The sequence below is a fragment of the Ovis aries genome, chromosome 24, assembly GCF_016772045.2.
Source record: "Ovis aries strain OAR_USU_Benz2616 breed Rambouillet chromosome 24, ARS-UI_Ramb_v3.0, whole genome shotgun sequence".
Classification (NCBI taxonomy): domain Eukaryota; kingdom Metazoa; phylum Chordata; class Mammalia; order Artiodactyla; family Bovidae; genus Ovis; species Ovis aries.
In genome coordinates this window covers 37,721,400-37,741,056 of record NC_056077.1, presented here as the reverse complement: position 1 = coordinate 37,741,056, position 19,657 = coordinate 37,721,400, and the positions used below count along the sequence as shown (strand labels likewise).

At 53.9% G+C, this 19,657-nt stretch overlaps 1 protein-coding gene across 1 annotated transcript in view; it reads left to right on the top strand.

Annotated features, from left to right (window-relative positions):
- Positions 1–19,657, top strand: part of TRRAP (transformation/transcription domain associated protein) — an 89,747-nt gene that overhangs the window by 48,535 nt on the left and 21,555 nt on the right. The window contains 19 exon segments of the mRNA XM_060405713.1: positions 679–885; positions 2,097–2,255; positions 2,353–2,487; positions 2,747–2,857; positions 3,809–3,955; positions 5,297–5,510; positions 6,075–6,200; positions 6,865–7,011; positions 7,581–7,780; positions 8,294–8,415; positions 8,588–8,801; positions 9,930–10,109; positions 12,439–12,585; positions 13,700–13,819; positions 14,040–14,327; positions 14,465–14,602; positions 15,201–15,313; positions 15,706–15,841; positions 18,661–18,852. Coding sequence (XP_060261696.1) covers positions 679–885; positions 2,097–2,255; positions 2,353–2,487; positions 2,747–2,857; positions 3,809–3,955; positions 5,297–5,510; positions 6,075–6,200; positions 6,865–7,011; positions 7,581–7,780; positions 8,294–8,415; positions 8,588–8,801; positions 9,930–10,109; positions 12,439–12,585; positions 13,700–13,819; positions 14,040–14,327; positions 14,465–14,602; positions 15,201–15,313; positions 15,706–15,841; positions 18,661–18,852 — 3,096 coding nt within the window.

Here is a 19,657-nt window from a genome sequence, read left to right as displayed (position 1 = left end):
TGTCTGTCCCACTGAGCCACTGGTCAGGGGTGGCTCTCATCCTATCCTGTGAGTCACCCTTGGTTGTTTCCTCTGACCACGTCCTCCTGGGAACTTCCGTGGGCCAGAGACCTGCCAGGGGCGTCTGTGACACCCTGTCGTTCTCCCAGGCACCCGGGTTCAGCAGGTCCTACTGTTCCCAGCTTGTCCATCATCTGTGTCCCTCGACCAACTCCGTGCTGGTCACACTGGGAAAGCTGGGGCTTGCTTTGTGTGCATGTGTGTGCTTCAGGCATGTCCAACTCCCTGCAACCCCATGAACTGTAACCCGCCAGGCTCCTGTCCACGGGGGTTTCCCAAGCAAGAATACTGGAGTGGGTTGTCAGTCCCTTCTCCAGGGGATTTTCCTGACCCGGGGATCGAACCCAGGTCTCCCACATTGCAGGCAGATTCTTTACCATCTGAGCCTAGTCCAGCACAGGCACACACTAGGTGCTCAGGAAACATTAGAGCAGACATCTTCACAGGTCAAAACTTAATGAAAGACACAGTCACTACTACGTGCTTTCCCAGTAAGAGAGCCTCAAGCAATTGTCTAAAGACTGTTTTTGCAGAAATAATGCCTTGTTTCTGAGTGACCATTTTCATCTCGCTTGTTAAAGCCTCCGTCCTTACGTGAGAATTTCCGTCCTGTCCCAGGTGTTCCACAGTCTTCTCAAGGCGCACGCAATGGAAGCGCGCGCCATTGTCAGGCAGGCGATGGCCATTCTGACCCCGGCGGTGCCGGCCCGGATGGAGGACGGGCACCAGATGCTGACCCACTGGACGAGGAAGATCATCGTGGAGGAGGGCCACACGGTCCCGCAGCTGGTCCACATCCTGCACCTGATCGTGCAGCACTTCAAGGTGGGGACGTGCTGTGGCTGGGCGTGGAGGCCTCAGAGCAGATGCTGATACGTTCTCAGGCATTTGCTTTGAAGTTTCCCTCATCTTTCATTTTTCTGCGAAAATGAGGCTGTCATCTTTCCCTGGGCTTCCCTGGTGGCTCAGAGGGTAAAGCATCTGCCTGCAATGCAGGAGACCTGGGTTCGATCCCTGGGGTGGGAAGATCCCCTGGAGAAGGAAATGGCAACCCACTCCAGTATTCTTACCTGGAGAATCCCATGGACAGAGGAGCCTGCCAGGGCTACAGTCCACGGGGTCGCATAAGAGTTGGACACGACTGAGCGAGACACTCCCCACTCCTCATCTTTCAGAGAAGATATTTCTCTTCTGTAGATTAGCATGAGTATGCGTGTGCCCTCACAACATGGAAAGTGCTGTAGTTTACTGGATGTATCCTAGGTATATGCTTCTTTCTGTCCAAGACAACACTTTTCTTGTAAGTACACTTGATCTTTGAACAACAAGGGTTTTTGGTGTGTGGATCCACTCACATGCAGACGTTTTTCAGTAAATACGTACTGTAATAATATTATATGATCTGTGGTTAGTTGAATCCGTGGAGGTGGAACCATGGATACGAGGACTGACTAAACTCTGTAGTCGCGTTCTTGACTTCATGGAGGGTGGGCACCCCGACCCCTGTGTTGTTCAAGGATCAGCTGTACTCAGTTGCCTGCGAATACAGGCGAGTTGTTACTTTAAGGTGGGAAGTGGTGTCATTAATTCTTGAAGAGCTCACTGGTGTCTCCTTTTCTATAATCAAATCATCTCCTTCTTGTATTTATTTGTATGTAGATTATTTTTTATAGGTTTTTGGGTGGAGGAGAAAGGATTGAAAATTTGTTCTTTCATAGTCAGCTCTTTAGAATTAGGAATTTGCCTCTTGGCGTGGTTAACTTTTATGACAACAGCTGAAGTTTAATACGTGTGACGAGACTTGCCTACCTAACAAAACTTCATTATTCCAGCATTTTTAAAAACACGGTCCTTAAAAGCTAAAACACGCTTTTATATTGGAACTCAGTGGATGAGGGGGAGTGATACTTGTAAACCGTGTTGAGGCATTTCCTAGCGTCAGTTAGGGCTCAGAGCTGTCGGGCAGGAGGCCGGGCCGCGCGCGGGGGCCGAGGCGGGCCGCGCATGCGCCCTGGCGTGACCGGCCGCGTCCGCAGGTGTACTACCCGGTGCGCCACCACCTCGTGCAGCACATGGTGAGCGCCATGCAGCGCCTGGGCTTCACGCCCAGCGTCACCATCGAGCAGCGGCGGCTGGCCGTGGACCTGTCCGAGGTCGTCGTCAAGTGGGAGCTGCAGCGGGTCAAGGACCAGCAGGTAGGGCCGCAGCCCCTCCCGCCGGCCCCGGCCGCGCTCCCCACACCTCTCCCTGGAGAGCGGTCGGCAACGTCACGCGTCGGTGCGTCTCTTTAAGCCCGATTCAGACATGGACCCGAACTCGAGTGGAGAAGGGGTCACCTCCGTCTCGTCTTCCATCAAGAGAGGCCTGTCGGTGGACTCCGCGCAGGAGGTGAAGCGCTTCAGGACGGCCACGGGCGCCATCAGCACGGTGAGAGCGCAGGCCTGGGCCGCCGGCGGTTCGTTCATCCAGGAACTCGGACTGTGGGCCGGGCGCCGCGCCACACCCCACGAGGCCCACACCCCGCTTCCTGGACCTGGTTCCCTTTCGGGGGTGGCCCAGGCCCCGCCCTTCGCTGTGGAGGCTGTGTTTGGGGGCCTGCCGGGGGTGCCCTGGTGCCCAGCACGGGCAGCCCCGGGGCGGGCCGAGGCCAGGCCGCGCTCCTGAGCACGCTCTGCTGCCCCTCCAGGTGTTTGGGCGGAGCCAGTCTCTGCCGGGCGCCGACTCCCTGCTCGCCAAGCCCATTGACAAGCAGCACACGGACACCGTGGTGAACTTCCTCATCCGCGTGGCCTGCCAGGTGCGCTCCCCGCGCGCCCCGGGTTAGGCGTCCTGAACGAAGGCCGCCCGTAGGCTCGGCGAGCTCCGCCGTCTGTTCGGTCAGAAGAGAAAGTCCTTTTGAACGAAGGCTGCCCGTAGGCTCGGCGAGCTCCGCCGTCTGTTCGGTCAGAAGAGAAAGTCCTTCTGAACGAAGGCTGCCCGTAGACTCGGCGAGCTCCGCCGTCTGTTCAGTCAGAAGAGAAATAGACAAACCAGGTCTGAGAGCTTGTCGTTAGGAGCATGTCCCTTTCTTACCAGATTTCATTTGTTTAGTGACGTGCTGATGTTCCTGAAACCTGACAGTGTTTTATAATAGGATTTTTTATAACTTCTTTTTCATTAGTGATGAAATAGTAGCATATCTTAACAATTAACAGCATGTTGGTGGTGTTCAGTGACCCTGGGTTGGACTACTTGACTTTCAGGTGCCCTGTGTCATGAGGGTGTTGGAATGATCCATCCCACACGAGTAGTGGGCAGCGTTCAGTGGTTCAGATGCCTTGTAACTTGCATTCGTTTACCACTCACATCAGTAACATTTTCACACCATCGCTGGCAATCAGTTTCTGAAACTTTGTCTTTATATTTCAAAGAAACCCTTGTAAATGAGATTTCCCTCACAAAGGAGTTTTATAGCTATTAAGAAGTAGTGTATATATACTACTTCGCAACACTATCAAGGATCTCTAAGTGCTAGAAACAAGCTACCCGACTGTCAGCCGATCCTTCCTGAGTGCCGCAGCGTGCTGGGCATAGCTGGGGAGGCCCCGATGCCGCCCCTTCAGTTGCACAAAAGAGTGCAGGTCACCACTGACTGACCCACTGTGAGGGGCCAGGGTCCCGGTGGAGGCCAGGAGGGGTGGGCCGGGGCAGGCAAGCGGGTGGGCCCTATGTGCAGGGTAACTCGGGCCTGAGCTGCGTGAACTTCCAGGTCAATGACAACACCAGTGCGGCGGGCTCTCCTGGGGAGGTGCTGTCCCGCCGGTGTGTGACCCTCCTGAAGACAGCCTTGCGCCCGGACATGTGGGCCAAGTCAGAGCTCAAGCTGCAGTGGTTCGACAAGCTGCTGATGAGTGTGGTAGGTGCGGGGGCCCTCGGGACGGTGGGCCCTGAGCCGCCCCCCTCCGCCAGTCGGGGCTTCTCCCACTGCTGTTCTGGCCACCGGCAGAGGAGGAGAGAGCGCCGTGCTTCCCCCTCTATCCCAGGCAGAACCAGGAGTCTTGGAAGCAGAGTAGTGCCCTTGCCTTTCATGGACTCATTGCTTAAACCGACCTACTGGCTAGCCCGGAATAAGCATATTTAATTGACTTAGTCAACAGTCTTTAAAATGAAGTTGAGATTTTGAATCCAGATGGAATAATAAACATGGCACCGAATAGTCAGGTATTAAGAGAGAGCCCCAAGTGCCCATCTTTTGATGGCTTTTTGGATGTTCTTGGTCCTGTGATTGCCCGGAGGTTGCAGAAGCTGCTCTCTTTCCTTATCCGTCTCGTTACCAGGACGCAGTTGTTTGTCTAGGTCTCTGGTGAAACCCAAAAGCTTTCAGTTCGAAGATTTTAAAACCTGCGGTAAATGTCTGTTACTTTGTGCTGCAAAGATGAGTGTTGCTGCTCAAGTGTATTGAATGGTCCAACAGGTTACCTGTGTCACAGAAGCTCTAGAGCGGTCGGCCCGCTGGGTCTGCAGTGCATGCTCTGATTCTAGCCTTAGGCTTCACTGCTAGATATCTGCAGATTTCTTTCCTCTATTTCTCTTGGAAAGGGAATTATTTTCCTATCAGAATTAGTCACCGTTGACTCAAGCTCAGCCCCTTCACAGGTTTACATTTTCCAAGAGCAGTGGGTGTGCTCACACTGACTTCTGACTTTTCCCCAGAGTCCACCTCAGTGTAGCATCCAGGTAGGGCACGCGTGCGAGCCACAGATACAGTGTCCTGAAGCCAAACTTTAATCCTTACTACGGACCTTGGTGCTCTGTTTTCTACTTTATTCTTTCTTTTTTTTTTTTTTTTAGTGCTGACAGTTTGTGAAGTTGATTTTACAATACACAGTTTCAAGGATATTTCCTTTTGGAAGGATGTATGTAGTTGAACTAAAAACATGAAAGGTGAAAAGCAAAATTCATTGCAGCAGTTGCCTTCTTAAGCCAAATGCTAATGTTCTTCGTGAACTTTTTAAAGGAAGTTTGGCTAAATACTTAAGGCGAATTTATTGAAACGAAGATTGTGAAATCTTACTGTAGTCCCAGAATATGGCGGCCTTTTATACACCTGATGTGTTCACCCCTTGGTGGTTCTGGGTTTTTTTGGTTTCACCTCCCAAGTGCTCAGTGGCACAGGGCTCGGGTTTCGCTTGCCCGCTCCCGTCGCCAGCGTTCACATGCTGTCTCATCCGCGCCTGGCCCGTGTCCCCCGTCGCAGGAGCAGCCGAACCAGGTGAACTACGGGAACATCTGCACCGGCCTGGAAGTGCTGAGCTTCCTGCTCACCGTCCTGCAGCCGCCGGCCATCCTGAGCAGCTTCAAGCCCCTGCAGCGTGGTGTGGCTGCATGCATGACGTGCGGCAACACCAAGGTGCTGCGGGCCGTGCATAGCCTGCTGTCCCGCCTCATGAGCCTCTTCCCCACCGAGCCCAGTACGTAGCCAGTACTCCCCTCTCTCTCTTTTCTTTCCGCCTGGCTGGGTGGGCCCAGAGCTTATTATTGAGAGTGCTCCTCCCTCCTCTGCTTGCCATATAAGCAAGCCATTTTATCATCCAAGCTTTTTTTTTCTTACCATGAGACTTTCTTTTTTTTGAAAAAAAAAAAAAAAAAAAAAGGTTGACATAATTTTACAGTCAAGTCTTGCGTTACATTTTTTGGTCCACTTGGGAAATACACTTTTTCTCCATCAGCTAAACATTACCGTTTCTGTAAGGTTGAAAGAAAGTTCAGTTAAAACATTTTGGTCAAGCGATGAACAGCTGGCAAGATAAGATTTTGGCATGTTTTCCTTGTGTTTAGGGGGTTGAGTCGAGGCTCGAGGACATGAAAGGTGGTCTCTGAGCTCCATTAACTGGGAGCCACGCGTCGTGGGGTGAGGGTCACCATGGGTCCCAGATGATGAAGCTCAGAGCTGGCCTGGGGAGAGTCAGTGTCTCTCAGAGCCGGGCAGGGCCCGCCAACCCGACCGCGGCCCCACAGTCCCACTCCTGTTTCAGGCACTTCCAGCGTGGCCTCCAAGTACGAGGAGCTGGAGTGCCTGTACGCGGCCGTGGGCAAGGTCATCTACGAGGGGCTCACCAACTACGAGAAGGCTGCCAGCGCCAGCCCCTCCCAGCTCTTCGGTGAGTGTGCACCCCTCCTGCACACGTCTCTCTGCTCACTTGGACGGGCTTCCCTTCTGGGAAGGGCCCGGCTTGTCCGGAGGAGCTCTGAGCCAATGTATTATTGAGAGTGTCTGCGAGTGGCTGGGCGCACACAAGGCCACTGTCCTGTGGGGTCTTAAAGATGAAAGACGCCCCGCCCAGCCTCAGAGCTTCTTCCTGCCTCAGACACACGTGCTCCTCCCCACCCCCATCTCCAGGGTTGTTAAAGGTCCGTGATGTAAGCTTTTATGGGACGTTTACAGCTGATTCTTAAACAGTCTGGGGCCTGGGCCGCCAACCCCATGCAGGTGAAAGTCTTCTTGTGAGTGTAGTCGGCCTCAGCGTCTGTACAGGGTCTTCGCTGCGTCCACCATGTCTCGTCTGCAGATCGAGCTGACTGAGGACCGTGTGGCGCTGTCGTGTATACTGCTGGAAAAAAGCCACACACGAGTGGACTTGAGCAGTTCAGACTTGTCTCAGGCTCAACAGCAATGTCAGCATTTCAGATCAATCTGTACTTTTGTCAAAGACGGCCTGTTTTTGTCTAGCGCATTGTTTAAATATTTTTAGGGGTAATTGACATTTTTGTGACTTACTCAGTTTTTAGAGACTCAGAAACCCCCTGGCTCTCCCCCCACTGCAGGGACCCTGATGATCCTCAAATCCGCCTGCAGCAACAACCCGAGCTACATCGACAGGCTGATCTCGGTCTTCATGCGCTCGCTGCAGAAGATGGTGCGCGAGCACCTGAGCCCGCAGGCCGCCTCGGGCAGCACGGAGGCCGCCTCAGGTGACGCGCTGGGCCGGCCGCGCCTCGGGCCACGACGTCATCATCATTTGCTCTTAACAGAGCGATTCCAAACGTTTCATTGACCACCAGAGTCGAGCACTCTTTTAAAGTGAAATGCTTTTTAAGTTTGTGATTGTGAGAAAGAAGAGACTTTGGGGAACCTCTGCCACTAGATGAGAGTTATCTGACAGCTTTGCTGTAAGGAGAGATGGCTAAATCAGAGCCACTGTTTCTAAAGAATGGAGTCTCAGGGTCCAGACCCGAGCTGTGAGCTCCGGAACGCGGGTGACGTGTTGTGGGGAGGGGAGCTGTGGGGGTCGCACCTCTCAGCCCGCCGGGGCCGTGCGCGTGACTCCAGGGCTTAGCCGAGGCCCCGGTCCCGTCAGCTCTGGCATTCCCTGCCCTGTGAGGAGGCTCTTGTTGGGCCGCCCTGGCACAGCGGTGCGGTCAGAGCCAGGAGGCACTTCCCACGCCAGAGCTCTCGTTGCGGGGTGAAAGCGTTGGGGAGGGTGTGGGCGGGATCCAGCCGCTCGGGTGCTGGGGATAGCCGGCGTGTCTCGCGTGCACAGGGACCAGTGAGCTGGTGATGCTGAGTCTGGAGCTGGTGAAGACGCGCCTGGCCGTGATGAGCATGGAGATGAGGAAGAACTTCATTCAGGCCATCCTGACCTCCCTCATCGAGAAGTCCCCCGATGCCAAAATCCTCCGGTCCGTGGTGAAAATCGTGGAAGAGTGGGTTAAGAACAACTCCCCAATGGCAGCCAATCAGGTGAGCTGGGCAGGGGCTGTGCCCTGGCCTGTGGGTCCCGAGAGAGGTTCAGCTGTCGCTTTCTAAGTGCTTCTGCAAGTTCTCAAGCAGAGTATTTTTTCTCTCCAGTAGTTGCCCTCGTGGGATTCTTTTTATAAGTTGGATTTTTCTCACCGTGCTTCACAAATTTTGAACAGAAACTTGAAGTAACTGGTCGCGTAATGTGGTTTTACTTCTGTTAAAATGTTAAATGAGCCAGAAATAACAACGATGAGGGACTATTACTTGGTAACTAAGATGCTTGCAAACTTCCAATTTGTTTTCTAGTTTAGTTGCTTTCTCTCCCAAGTGAGTTGTAGCCCCCCAGGAAAATGATGTTGGCACCTGTCTTGATCTTAAGCATCCAAAGAACCATTTAGAAACAACCTTATTTTACTTGACAAGACTGTAGGAGGTTGAAAATCAGTTGAGCAAGTGGCTGAAATACTTTTGAACATGTCCTTTCTCAAGTAATTGACTCTTAAATTTGTGCAGACACCTACACTCCGGGAGAAGTCCATTTTGCTTGTGAAAATGATGACATACATAGAAAAGCGTTTTCCAGAAGACCTTGAACTAAATGCCCAGTTTTTAGACCTTGTTAACTACGTCTACAGGTAATCACCGCAGCCGAGCACGTCGCGTGTCATCCGTGCTATGCTCTCTGACCCACTGGTGGTGTGACTTTTTAATCTTTTCATATATAATAAGTTTTAAATGTTCACTCACATTGTAAGACACACAGTGTAGGTCGGCGTCATCAGTGAGCCTTTTGTTCAAATGTTCCAGGGATGAGACGCTGTCGGGCAGCGAGCTGACTGCAAAGCTTGAGCCGGCCTTTCTCTCGGGGCTGCGCTGTGCCCAGCCGCTCATCAGGGCCAAGTTTTTCGAGGTTTTCGACAACTCGATGAAGCGTCGCGTCTACGAGCGCCTGCTCTACGTGACCTGCTCCCAGAACTGGGAGGCCATGGGGAACCACTTCTGGATCAAGCAGTGCATTGAGGTAAGCCGGTGTCAACACCGACGCAGAGAGGCAGATGTCTCCACTGCAGAACCGCTGTCCTCTCTGGGAGGAAGGAACTGACCAACAGCCAGGAGGTGGAGCGGCCAGGCCAAGCTGGCCTCATAGCACGTGGGCTCTGACCACTTGGCTCACGGGGCCAGGGAGCTGGAGGTGAGGCCCCTGCAAACAGTCAGGCTGTCTCAGTGGATGGCGAGTCAGATGGCCTCCGTTTCTAACTAGCTTGTGGTCAGGCATCTGTATTCCTCATTATTTGGCTTTATTATCAGCGTGCCACACCAGGCAACCCAGGTCTCCCGTAGAGAACGGGAGGTTACACGTGCCATGCACATAGGCTGCTGACTACATCTGCAGGGAGTCACCGCTAGCTGACGTGCCAGGCTGTGAGACTCTCCTTGAGGGAAAGGAGGGACTCGTGGCCGGGCTTCAGGGAGAGCGTGTGGGAGCGTTCCCACCAGGGCTGAGCGTCCGTTCTTGGCACTGTGAGCAGCAGGGGGTGGGACTCTGTGACGGCGGCACAGTGGGCAGAGGTCCCCGACTTGCTCCTCATTCAGGAGGCTGTCGGTTATATCAGGTGCCAGGCTCTGGGTCAGGAGGTCAGAGAGACCTTGGAGGAGGGGCTGGCCGTTCCTCCTCTGCCCTGTGGTCTGGCCTGTCTCCAGGCGGCACCAGTGTACGGCCCCATGCTCCTCTGCCTTCCCTCTCGTTCCTCACGACGGGGCTGGGAGTGTCTTGCCAGGGCTCGTCCATCCCGTGCTGCCCAGCACAGGCTGCCTCTTCCTGCCAGCCGTGCTCATGACCTTTCTCATGGCAAAGCAGATCGCGTCGCTGCTTGCCTTCGTGCCCAGCACACGGTCTAGCCTCCGGGGCCTGGTCTAGCTGGCCCCTCTGTCCAGCCCGCTGAGACATGGAGTCAGGAGCACCTGAGTGGGGACAGTGGAAGGGAGGTGCAGGCTCCTGTCCAGGTGGGGGCAGCAGGATAGAGTGAGCCAGGCGCTGGGGGGGTCAGTGCACGTGTGTGCCAGTTGAGGTGACTCGGAGGTCACCAGGGTCCCCGTGCCTGAGTGCTAGGCGCAGGTCCCAGGCCTCTCCTCCCCTGCACGCCCCCAGCTCCTCCTGGCCGTGTGTGAGAAGAGCACACCCATCGGGACCAGCTGCCAGGGCGCCATGCTGCCCTCTATCACCAACGTCATCAACCTGGCCGACAGCCACGACCGCGCGGCCTTCGCCATGGTGACACACGTCAAGCAGGAGCCCCGGGAGCGCGAGAACAGCGAGTCCAAGGAGGAGGTAAGGCCCCGCGCCCGCGCTGCCTCTGCAGCCAGCCTCCCGGCTCGCTGGAACGATGCTGTATCAGCCGTGGGGGTTTTAGGGCGAGAGGAACAGATCAGAACCTGTCTCTGCGGAAAGGTCTGAGTGTGGTGCCTGTTCAGTTACTTGCTGTTTCCTGTTTTGTGTTAAGGTATAGTTGACATACATCCTGTTAGTCTCAGCTGTACATGTAACAGTTTGGTATTTGTATGTGTTGTGAAATGATCACAGTAAGTATCACTTCATTTCGGTCGCTCAGTCATGTCCGACTCTTTGCGACCCCATGAATCGCAGCATGCCAGGCCTCCCTGTCCATCACCATCTCCCGGAGTTCACTCAAACTCAGGTCCATCGAGTCGGTGATGCCATCCAGCCATCTCATCCTCTGTCATCCCCTTCTCCTCCTGCCCCCAATCCCTCCCAGCATCACAGTCTTTTCCAATGAGTCAACTCTTCTCATGAGGTGGCCAAAGTACTGGAGTTTCAGCTTTAGCATCAGTCCTCCAAAGAACACCCAGGATTGATCTCCTTCAGAATGGACTGGTTGGATCTCCTTGCAGTCCAAGGGACTCTCAAGAGTCTTCTCCAACACCACAGTTCAAAGCATAATTATAGTTAACATCTATCACCACACATAGTTAAGGATTTTTTTCTTGTGACGAGGGCTTCTAAGATTCACTCTTAGCAACTTTCAGATACACAGTGCAGCATTATTAACTGTGGTCCCCATGCTGTGCATGACACCCCCGTGATGAGTTTATCACCAGAAGTTTGTGCCTTTTGGGTATCTTTGCCCGTATCACCTCCCACCTCCTGCCTTTGGCAGCTGCCTGTCTGTTCTCTGTGTTTATGAGCTTGTGTGGGTCTTTGTCTGGTCTGGCATATTTCGCTGAGCACAGTGCCCTCAGGGTCTGTCCATGGCGCAGATGGCAAGATTTCAGGGTAGAACTGATGAGCAGCTGGCGTTGCCATTCAGTTTTGAGAGCAGTCACTTATCACAAGTTGGTGCTGCTGAGGACAGAGTCTTTAACTGTCTGCTGATGGTCCTCTCCAAGTCAGGAGTTGCCCACGTTGTATCCTAAAGCACCACTCTGGAGAGTGACGCTGTCTTGAAGGAGCCGTGTCTCTAGCTGGTTCCGCAGGCCGCCTACTCTGACCCTCCTAGGTCTTTACCCAGTCTGGCTGGGGTAGCCCAGGAGCCTGTAACTAACCATCAGGGCTGAGCCTCGGTCCCGATGGTTGTCAGGACTCCGTGTGGGAGTGGGGACGCCCCTCAGGGCTGTCGGCCCGTGGAAGCTCAAGCTGGCTGGAGTGTTGGGTGTCCGAACACAGCCAGTTGGTACTGGCGGAGGAAGGCACTCTCTTTGCTCTGAAAGGGGTGGTTTGTACCCCTTCTTGTATGTGAGATCTCTTACTTATTTCATTAACAAATAAGAATTTTAAACTTTTTTCATTTCGCACTTGCTAAGCAGGAGATCATTTGGTGACGGGACCTTCTTTCCTTTCCGTGTCCTCTGTGGAATGAATGTCAGCTTTGACATGACTCAAAGGCAGCTTTGGGCTTCCCTTGTGGCTCAGCTGGTAAAGAATCTGCCTGCCGTGCGGGAGGCCTGGGTTCAGTCCCTGGGTTGGGAAGATCCCCTGGAGAAGGGAAAGGCTACCCGCTCCAGTGTTCTGGCCTGGAGAATCCCATGGACTGCATAGGCCTCGGAGTCGCAAAGAGTCGGACACGACTTCACTTTTACTTTCACTGTTTTGATGTGACTTGTTTTCATTCTCAATGGCGCACACCAAATGTTCTGTAACTGGACTTTGAGCCCAGTCTGGTGATGGGATGTTGACTGTTACTTCCCAGAAGCTTCAGACAGAAATCGGATTCCTTGCTCTTTGGGGACGAGTTGTGTAAAGCCCTGTGCCCACAAGGTGCTGTGCTTTGGCCCCGATGGTAGCCTTGATCCAAGTGAGCAAGTCTGTGCTGCATTCTCAGGAATGGCAGGCGATGATTCCTAGTAGTCTTTATACTGCTTAAGTAGTGCTTTCTTTTTTATTTTCCTTTCTATAATCCAGATATGACAGCAAAGTGCTGACATTTTTATAGCATCATGTAAGAAAGCGCTAGATCTGGTCTAGTTTTATCTGCTTGTCTTTTATTTTAGAACTCAGGATTATTTAAATAATCATAGACTTCCAGGAAACTGAAGTTTTACTTGGCAAAAATGTAACAAAAAGTTTATGAAAGTCATGTGTGTTGATTTTCTTCAACTATTTGACCTTTTGGTTTTGCACTTTTTTTTTTTGTATTCTTTAGGATGTAGAGATAGATATTGAACTGGCTCCTGGAGATCAGACCAGCACACCCAAAACCAAAGAGCTGTCTGAGAAGGACATTGGAAACCAGCTGCACATGTTGACCAACAGACACGACAAATTCCTTGATACGCTCCGGGAAGTGAAGGTCTGTGCGTGATGGTGGCTCTCCCATCTCCCCCCCGCCCCGATATTTTGAACAGTCCGTGAGCCCACGGGCTCCCCCATTCATAGCTCGAGGCGAGCATTTCTGGGGGCAGGTCCGTGGCCACTGAGAGCTTTGGCCTCTGCTATGTTAACGTGGAGCCAGGAGCCGCCTGCCTGGTGGGCGGGGAGCGGCCGTGTGGGGGCAGCTAGGCTGGTTTCATCGCGGCCTTCCCCGCAGGCGGCCTGCGTAGCAGACGGGAGCATTCTTCACTTGACTGTTTTCTCCCCCTTTCTGTGGAATGTTTGTATCCTGGGCTTCTGCGTTTTTGATGGGGACGTGGTCTGGGGTTAGCTCCCTTCCTGGTCTGCTCTTGGGTGAAAGCGACAACATGATCTTGACACACGTGTCTCTGTCTCAGCCGCAGGGCCCACCGTGGGCTGGCAGGCGTGTGCCCAAGCCCCTCTGCGCTGGCTGTATGTTGCTGTGTGGGGAGGTGGGCTTCAAGCTGCCCGAAACCTGACATTCACACCTTAGAGACAGCGGAGCTGTGGGCGGGGGCAGCCACGTTTGTGGATGTGATGTGCCCACTGGGTCCCCGGCTGTGGGGTGTTCTGGTCCCGTTCTGTCCATTCTCCATCTGCCCACTGTTCATTGCAGAGACTCCGACCTCTCATGGTTCCTGATTTCTTCTTCATTATGACACTTGTTGGCAAATAACATAGATCCTATGCGTATATTCCTCTTTCCCCTTGGTATCTGCAGCAGCCTCTCTTTGATGCATCTGTATATCTCTTGCTTGCACTTTCCGGGTCAACGTGGTGTTCGTACCTCTCGGATATGGTGAAATCAGTAATGTTAGGAGGTGCCCTGGGAAATTAGACATGCAGGCATGTCACTGAGCGCCTTTCCCGTGTCTCTGCTAGCTGCTCAGCACAGCAGGAGGGGTCTGTGGTGCCCAGAACTCGGGCTTCACTTCGGCACAGCATCTGTTCAGGCTCTGAACGTCGGGCGGTGAAGCCGCGTCGGGGAGAGTGGGTGGCCCTGTTTCCTGGGCAGGGAGCTCGGGCGGCCCCCGCAGGGCGGGGGCCGGTGCCAGACGGTCTCTGCCCCGCAGACGGGAGCCCTGCTCGGCGCCTTCGTGCAGCTCTGCCACGTCTCCACCGCGCTGGCTGAGAAGGCGTGGGTCCAGCTCTTCCCCAGGCTGTGGAAGATCCTGTCTGACAGGCAGCAGCACGTGAGTCTGTGTTCTTTAAATCCTCTTGCAAAATGCAGTTTTAGCTTTTGAGGAGTGTTCGTGAAAGAAACTCTTGACGAAGTTTCAAAGGCTGAGGAAACTAGCGTTATCCCAGCGTGAGTTATCTATCCCATGCATGCCAGATGCCAGGGGGCAGCACGAAGGCGGGCTGGTTCTCGCACGAGGCCCCGGCCAACCCTAACGCGTGCTTGGGTTTCAGGCTCTGGCGGGCGAGATCAGCCCATTCCTGTGCAGCGGCAGCCACCAGGTGCAGCGGGACTGCCAGCCCAGTGCCCTCAACTGCTTTGTGGAGGCCATGTCCCAGTGCGTCCCGCCCATCCCCATCCGGCCCTGTGTCCTCAAGTACCTGGGCAAGACCCACAACCTCTGGTTCCGCTCCACCTTGATGCTGGAGCACCAGGCCTTCGAGAAGGGGCTGAGCCTGCAGATCAAGCCCAAGCAGACAGCCGAGTTCTACGAGCAGGAGAGCATCACTCCACCCCAGCAGGTGAGGCCTCACCTCCCCCTGTTCACGCGTCCTGAGGAGCCTCTTCCCGGTGGTGGCAGATTAGGGGCCGTGCAGTCACCCTGTTGGGGAAACACGGTGTTCCTCCCCGAGCACTCAGAGACCGCGTTCTGTTCCAGGAGATCTTGGACTCCCTTGCGGAGCTCTACTCTCTGCTGCAAGAGGAGGACATGTGGGCGGGCTTGTGGCAGAAGCGCTGCAAGTACTCGGAGACGGCCACGGCCATCGCCTACGAGCAGCACGGCTTCTTCGAGCAGGTAGCGCCGCCCGGCCTCGTGGGCGGTGGAGGGCGCTCACAGAGGCTCCGGTGTTGTGGCCTCAAGGCAGTTCCTGTCTAAATAAGAAGTCTCCTGATGTCTTGGAAGCATGTATTTATCCAGTACAGACTATGAGGTTGAAGTCTCAGTTTTAGAGACGTGAATGCTGATGCTCAGTCGTAAGTTCTTTACTGTCAGCATAGCTGGTGTGGATGCTTCCTGTCTGCGGTCCTCGGTCCCGTTGGGATTGGTGGAGCGTGAGCGTTTAGTCCCCCTGCCCGTCCTTGCTTGGCAGTGGGGTGGCTGAGCATGGCCGCAGCCCCGGGTAGGATGCCGAGCCACAGAAATTCCAGAAGCAGAGGCACTTCAGTGGCCTAGCTGCCATCACTGATGGGTGGCGACCTGCGCGAAGTCCCGCTGCTTCTGCTCCGGGGCGGGGACTCAGCCGCCAGTTCGTCCACTCTGGTTCTCTGGGTGGAGACGCTGAGATCCCGAAGCGGCCCTGGGTCTGCGATCCGGCTTGCCCTAAGTAATTGAGCTGTGGTTGTGCAGCAGTTGCTAGTTAAGCAGCAGTGTGAAAGCACTGTTAACTTTACAGGCGCAGGAGTCGTACGAAAAGGCGATGGATAAAGCCAAGAAGGAGCACGAGAGGAGCAGCGCTTCCCCTGCCGTTTTCCCAGAGTACCAGCTTTGGGAGGACCACTGGATCCGGTGAGCTGAGCGGGGACGCAGCCAGGGCTCACCAAAGGGAGCCAGCGGAGAGCCTGAAATTTTCCCTGACAAGTATTTTTAGAAAGGGACTTTCCTGCTCTCTTTATGGCCCCACGAAGAAAAGTACGAACAAAAATGGAGAAACAGCTGTTAAAGGCTCGGGTGCTTGAGTGTGTGTTGGAGGAAGTGACTGAGTCCTGCCCTCGCTGGCCCGGAGCTCTGCTCTGCTGTGGGGGTGCTGTTCTTGCTGCTCCAGGGGGCCCCTGCTTCAGTGCCCCGGGTGCTGTGGCACCGCACAGAAGCCCACCCTTCTCTTCTGGGGGAAATTTTTTCCTTTCTGTGTAATGAAGTGTCTTAAAATCACTGAGTTTGGGCCGATCCTTGGTCTCCAGGTGTTCCAAGGAGCTGAACCAGTGGGAAGCCTTGACGGAGTACGGCCAGTCCAAAGGTCACATCAACCCTTACCTGGTCCTGGAGTGTGCTTGGCGGGTGTCCAACTGGACCGCTGTGAAGGAGGCACTGGTGCAGGTGAGGACTGCCCCCCCCCCCGCAGCATGACCTGCCCACACTCAGGGTGCAGTCTCTGCAGGCGTGGGGGACCCTTTCTCCAAAGCCCCGAGTCTCTGGGGGTCTCCCTTCACTTGCATCACGCGGGGCACCTTGGCACATGCAGGACAGCTCCTGGGAAGTAAGAGTTACTTTTGGTTTTCACGAAAATCTTTGCTGAGTCTGAGTTAAATGAAGACTTAGTTTCAGTTCATCCCCCAGTTACAGTAAGCATCAGGTGTGGAAACTGGACTCTGTGAGAAACGGGGAAGGACAGAGGCCGCTTTGCTGGCGGGTTTGGTTGGCAGAGGAGCTGCAGGTGTGTGTGTGGTGCAAGCGCAGGGCCGGGCTGTCAGTGAGATCGCGGCACGAGAAGCAGCATCACGTTCAGCGTATCTTGTATTACGGAAGTGGTAACCGTGTCGTGTAGGTGACATCGAGCCCTTAACTTGGTTGAGCTGCACGTTTTTCAGAAGTTAAACTCCATCCAGAGGAGTTCGGTGTGAGACAGGAGAGTGGGCACCAAGGTGCTGGTCTCTCTCGCCCTGGGAGCCTCTGCGGGGCGTGGGCAGCCGGGGTTGACGGCCCAGCTCTGCCACCCGAGCCCCCGTCCCTGCCAGCGCCTCAGCCTCTGCCGACGCAGCCGAGCCTGTGGCTCGCTCTTTTTCCTCCTGTGTCTCTCTCCCCTGGTGCCCCTTTCCTGCTCAGGTTTTAACCTTTGCCCTGTGGTGTCCGTGTCGCGGGGCTTAGGGGTTTGTACTGCAGTCCTGCTCTCACCTTGCCCCTTTGCCTGGTGAGGGCATGTTTACAGTCACACCAGTGATTTCCCTTAATGTGTAGGCTCAAAGTGCATGGAGGTTACAGGCCACTGTGTTTGAAAGGATTAACTTAAAACTTTACCCGTGTTGTGGCTCCCGTGCTTATTTCGCCGCTGCTGCTGCTGTTGAACAAAATGCGAAAAGTGCAAGAACTGAAATAGTCACAAACCATTAACCACAGGGAGGTTATAGAGCCCGGGGTCTGGACTTTCAGTTGGGATCGGGGAAATGGCTCCTCTGATGCAGAGAGTTCCTCTGAGAAGTAAACCAGTCACTATGTAAGTAAACAAAAATAGTTTACTGACAGGTTGCATTTATCATTGGTGGTTCTCTTTTTTTTTTTTAATGTCCTTTCTTTATTCTGATAATTATTCTGCTTTATTTTATATCAATATAAAAATATTTATAGCTCACTCTAATGTTTCTTTTTCTCCTTTCCGAGGTCTCACTCAGCAGGATGTGTGCAGTATCATACTGACCATAGGTCTGACAGATGAGTTTCTTCTTTTACAAGTTCTTGGTTATTTTCCCCCAGTTTTAAGGCACTTACTGGTTGGGAAAAGCTCAGAGTATATTAATGAGCACTATGGGTAATCTGCAAGAAATTAATTTCAAATGTTTTTGATAGTACTGAATTTTTTACTCATTTACCAGTACTTCAAAAAAAGTCTTTCTCTTATGTCTTACAATTATGGGGCTGCTTGCCCCATAATTTCTTGGTTCGATTTAATAAATGAGGTAATATTTTCCAGCAGAGGAAGAATGAGATGCTGTTGTTCTTAATGTTCCAGAGAGTAGGTGTGATTGAACAAGTCCTGTCTTAACTAGCGTTTAAGTCCGGAAGACGTGAGACGGTAGGTTGTGCTCGTAAAGGACCTTGTAGGAAGCAGTTGTGTTCGCAAGTTTGTCTCCCTGAGTTTCTTCACGATTGGGTTGCTGAGAAGCAGGAGGGGCCGCGGAGGTGACTGTGCTCCAGGGTCAGACGTCAGCAGACAGGGCTGGTGTCAGGACAGCGCGTCACCATCACCATCGCTGCTCTCGCCCCCTCCGGACTGAGAGCCGCGCGGCTCTGATGTGTCGTTTCCGTTGTGACTTCCAGGGGTGCTTCCGAATGAACGTCTTACTGATGTTGTTACAGCAAGTCCTGTAAAATTCTTTCAAGAATATTTCTGTGTCCTTTCATCTTCTTATATACAAAGAGGTTATTTTTGAAAAGACTTTTTTTTTATTTACAGTTTTTAAAATGCTGATAAGACTTTTAAAATGCTGATAAGTCAAAGGCTGATAAGATGCGATGAGTTCTGCTGGGCAAACACGGGGGCTTTCCAGGGCACACCTGGAGCCTCCGCCTGGGCTTAGGGGGCAAATGTGATGCTCTGGGCTCTGTCTGCTTCATCAGTAGAACTGATGACCAAGGATGCGAGAGAGATCTGGGGAACATTTTGCAGTGGGTAATAAATGTGGACTTAAATGACAGTAAGGTTTGTGAATGTTCACTCAGATTCTTAGACGCCTGAATCACTGCCTTCTGCTTCCGTGTATGATGTGCAGCAAGGTAGACTGATTTCTCAGGATAACAGTGTGAGTTGGAGACAATTCAAAATTGTACTGATACTTAGCAGAGTGGAGATGAGCACGTATTTAAGCCTTTTGAAGTTCCCTGGCCGACTTTGTAGGTTTTTCTCCTGGTCTGTCATAACAGAATCTGATCAGTTTCCCCTTTGTGGAACTAAAAGTGATCTTGAAGCGAGGAGCCTGTGGCAAGGCTTCGTAGCCAGAGGGATTGGCCACACTTTGGTGTTTGGAAAAGGAGAGTATTCAGAAAAATATCTAATGCATTATTTCTCCAGAGAAAAGGAGTGTCTGTCTGTAGCTTAATTGCTCTTTACTGCTTTGCATAACTGGCTACCAGAAAGCTTGCTCTGACTCTGCGCTGAGAGGAAGTATACCCACTGCCTCCGTGTGATGCTCTTCCCCACCCAGGTGGAGGTGAGCTGTCCGAAGGAGATGGCCTGGAAGGTCAACATGTACCGCGGGTACCTGGCCATCTGCCACCCCGAGGAGCAGCAGCTGAGCTTCATCGAGCGCCTGGTGGAGATGGCCAGCAGCCTGGCCATCCGCGAGTGGCGGCGGCTGCCGCACGTGGTGTCGCACGTGCACACGCCCCTGCTCCAGGTGGGGCCCGTCCTGGTTGTGTGTGGGGGGTTCTCCGAGGGAGGGGCTTCTCCGGGGGGGGAGGGGGCCCTTCCTGGGGGGAGAGGGACCTTCTCCAGAGGGGAGAGGGGGCTCTTCTGGGGGGGGCCCTTCCCAGGGGGAGGGGGGCTCTTCTCCGGGGGGAGCTTCTCCAGGGGTGGAGGTCCCTTCTCCACGGGGTCCCTCCCGGCAGAGCCCCTCCCGTCCAGGCTGAGGGCTGTGAGTGGAGCTGGACGGCAGAGGAAACTTTCCCCCTGTCCTCCCGCCATCTGCACTCGGGCTCGGTGAGAGGACGGCTAGAGTCAGAAGGGAGAGGACCGAAACGCGGCTTCTGGTGTTCGGGGTGTCCGGGGGTTTCAGTGACGGAAGGCCTCCCTCAGGGGTGACTGCGATGGTTTTCTTCCTTGAGGATTATGCTCTGATGCCCGCCATCCCAGCCTCAGTGTGAGGCCGCTGTTCAGTCTGAGCAGGGGTCTCTCCACCTGAGACTCCAAGGCTGCAGTTAAGTGGCCTGCACCTCGGCTTCTTCCTTTGTGTTTCATCCTGTTTCTGACTCGTTCAGCCACACGGGCCGCCGGTCAGTGACTCCCCACAGCCCCTTGCGCACGCCGCCCCGTGCGTGGAAATTCCTTCTTCCCATCCTCCCGGCCCCTGTGTGTGTGCACGCGCACGTACATATGTGCAGATACGTGCACACACCCTGGGCCGTGCCAGCTCTCCACCTCTTTCATCCGGCGCAGAGCAGCTCCCAGTGTGGCTGAATGAGGGCTAACTATAGGCTGCCGTT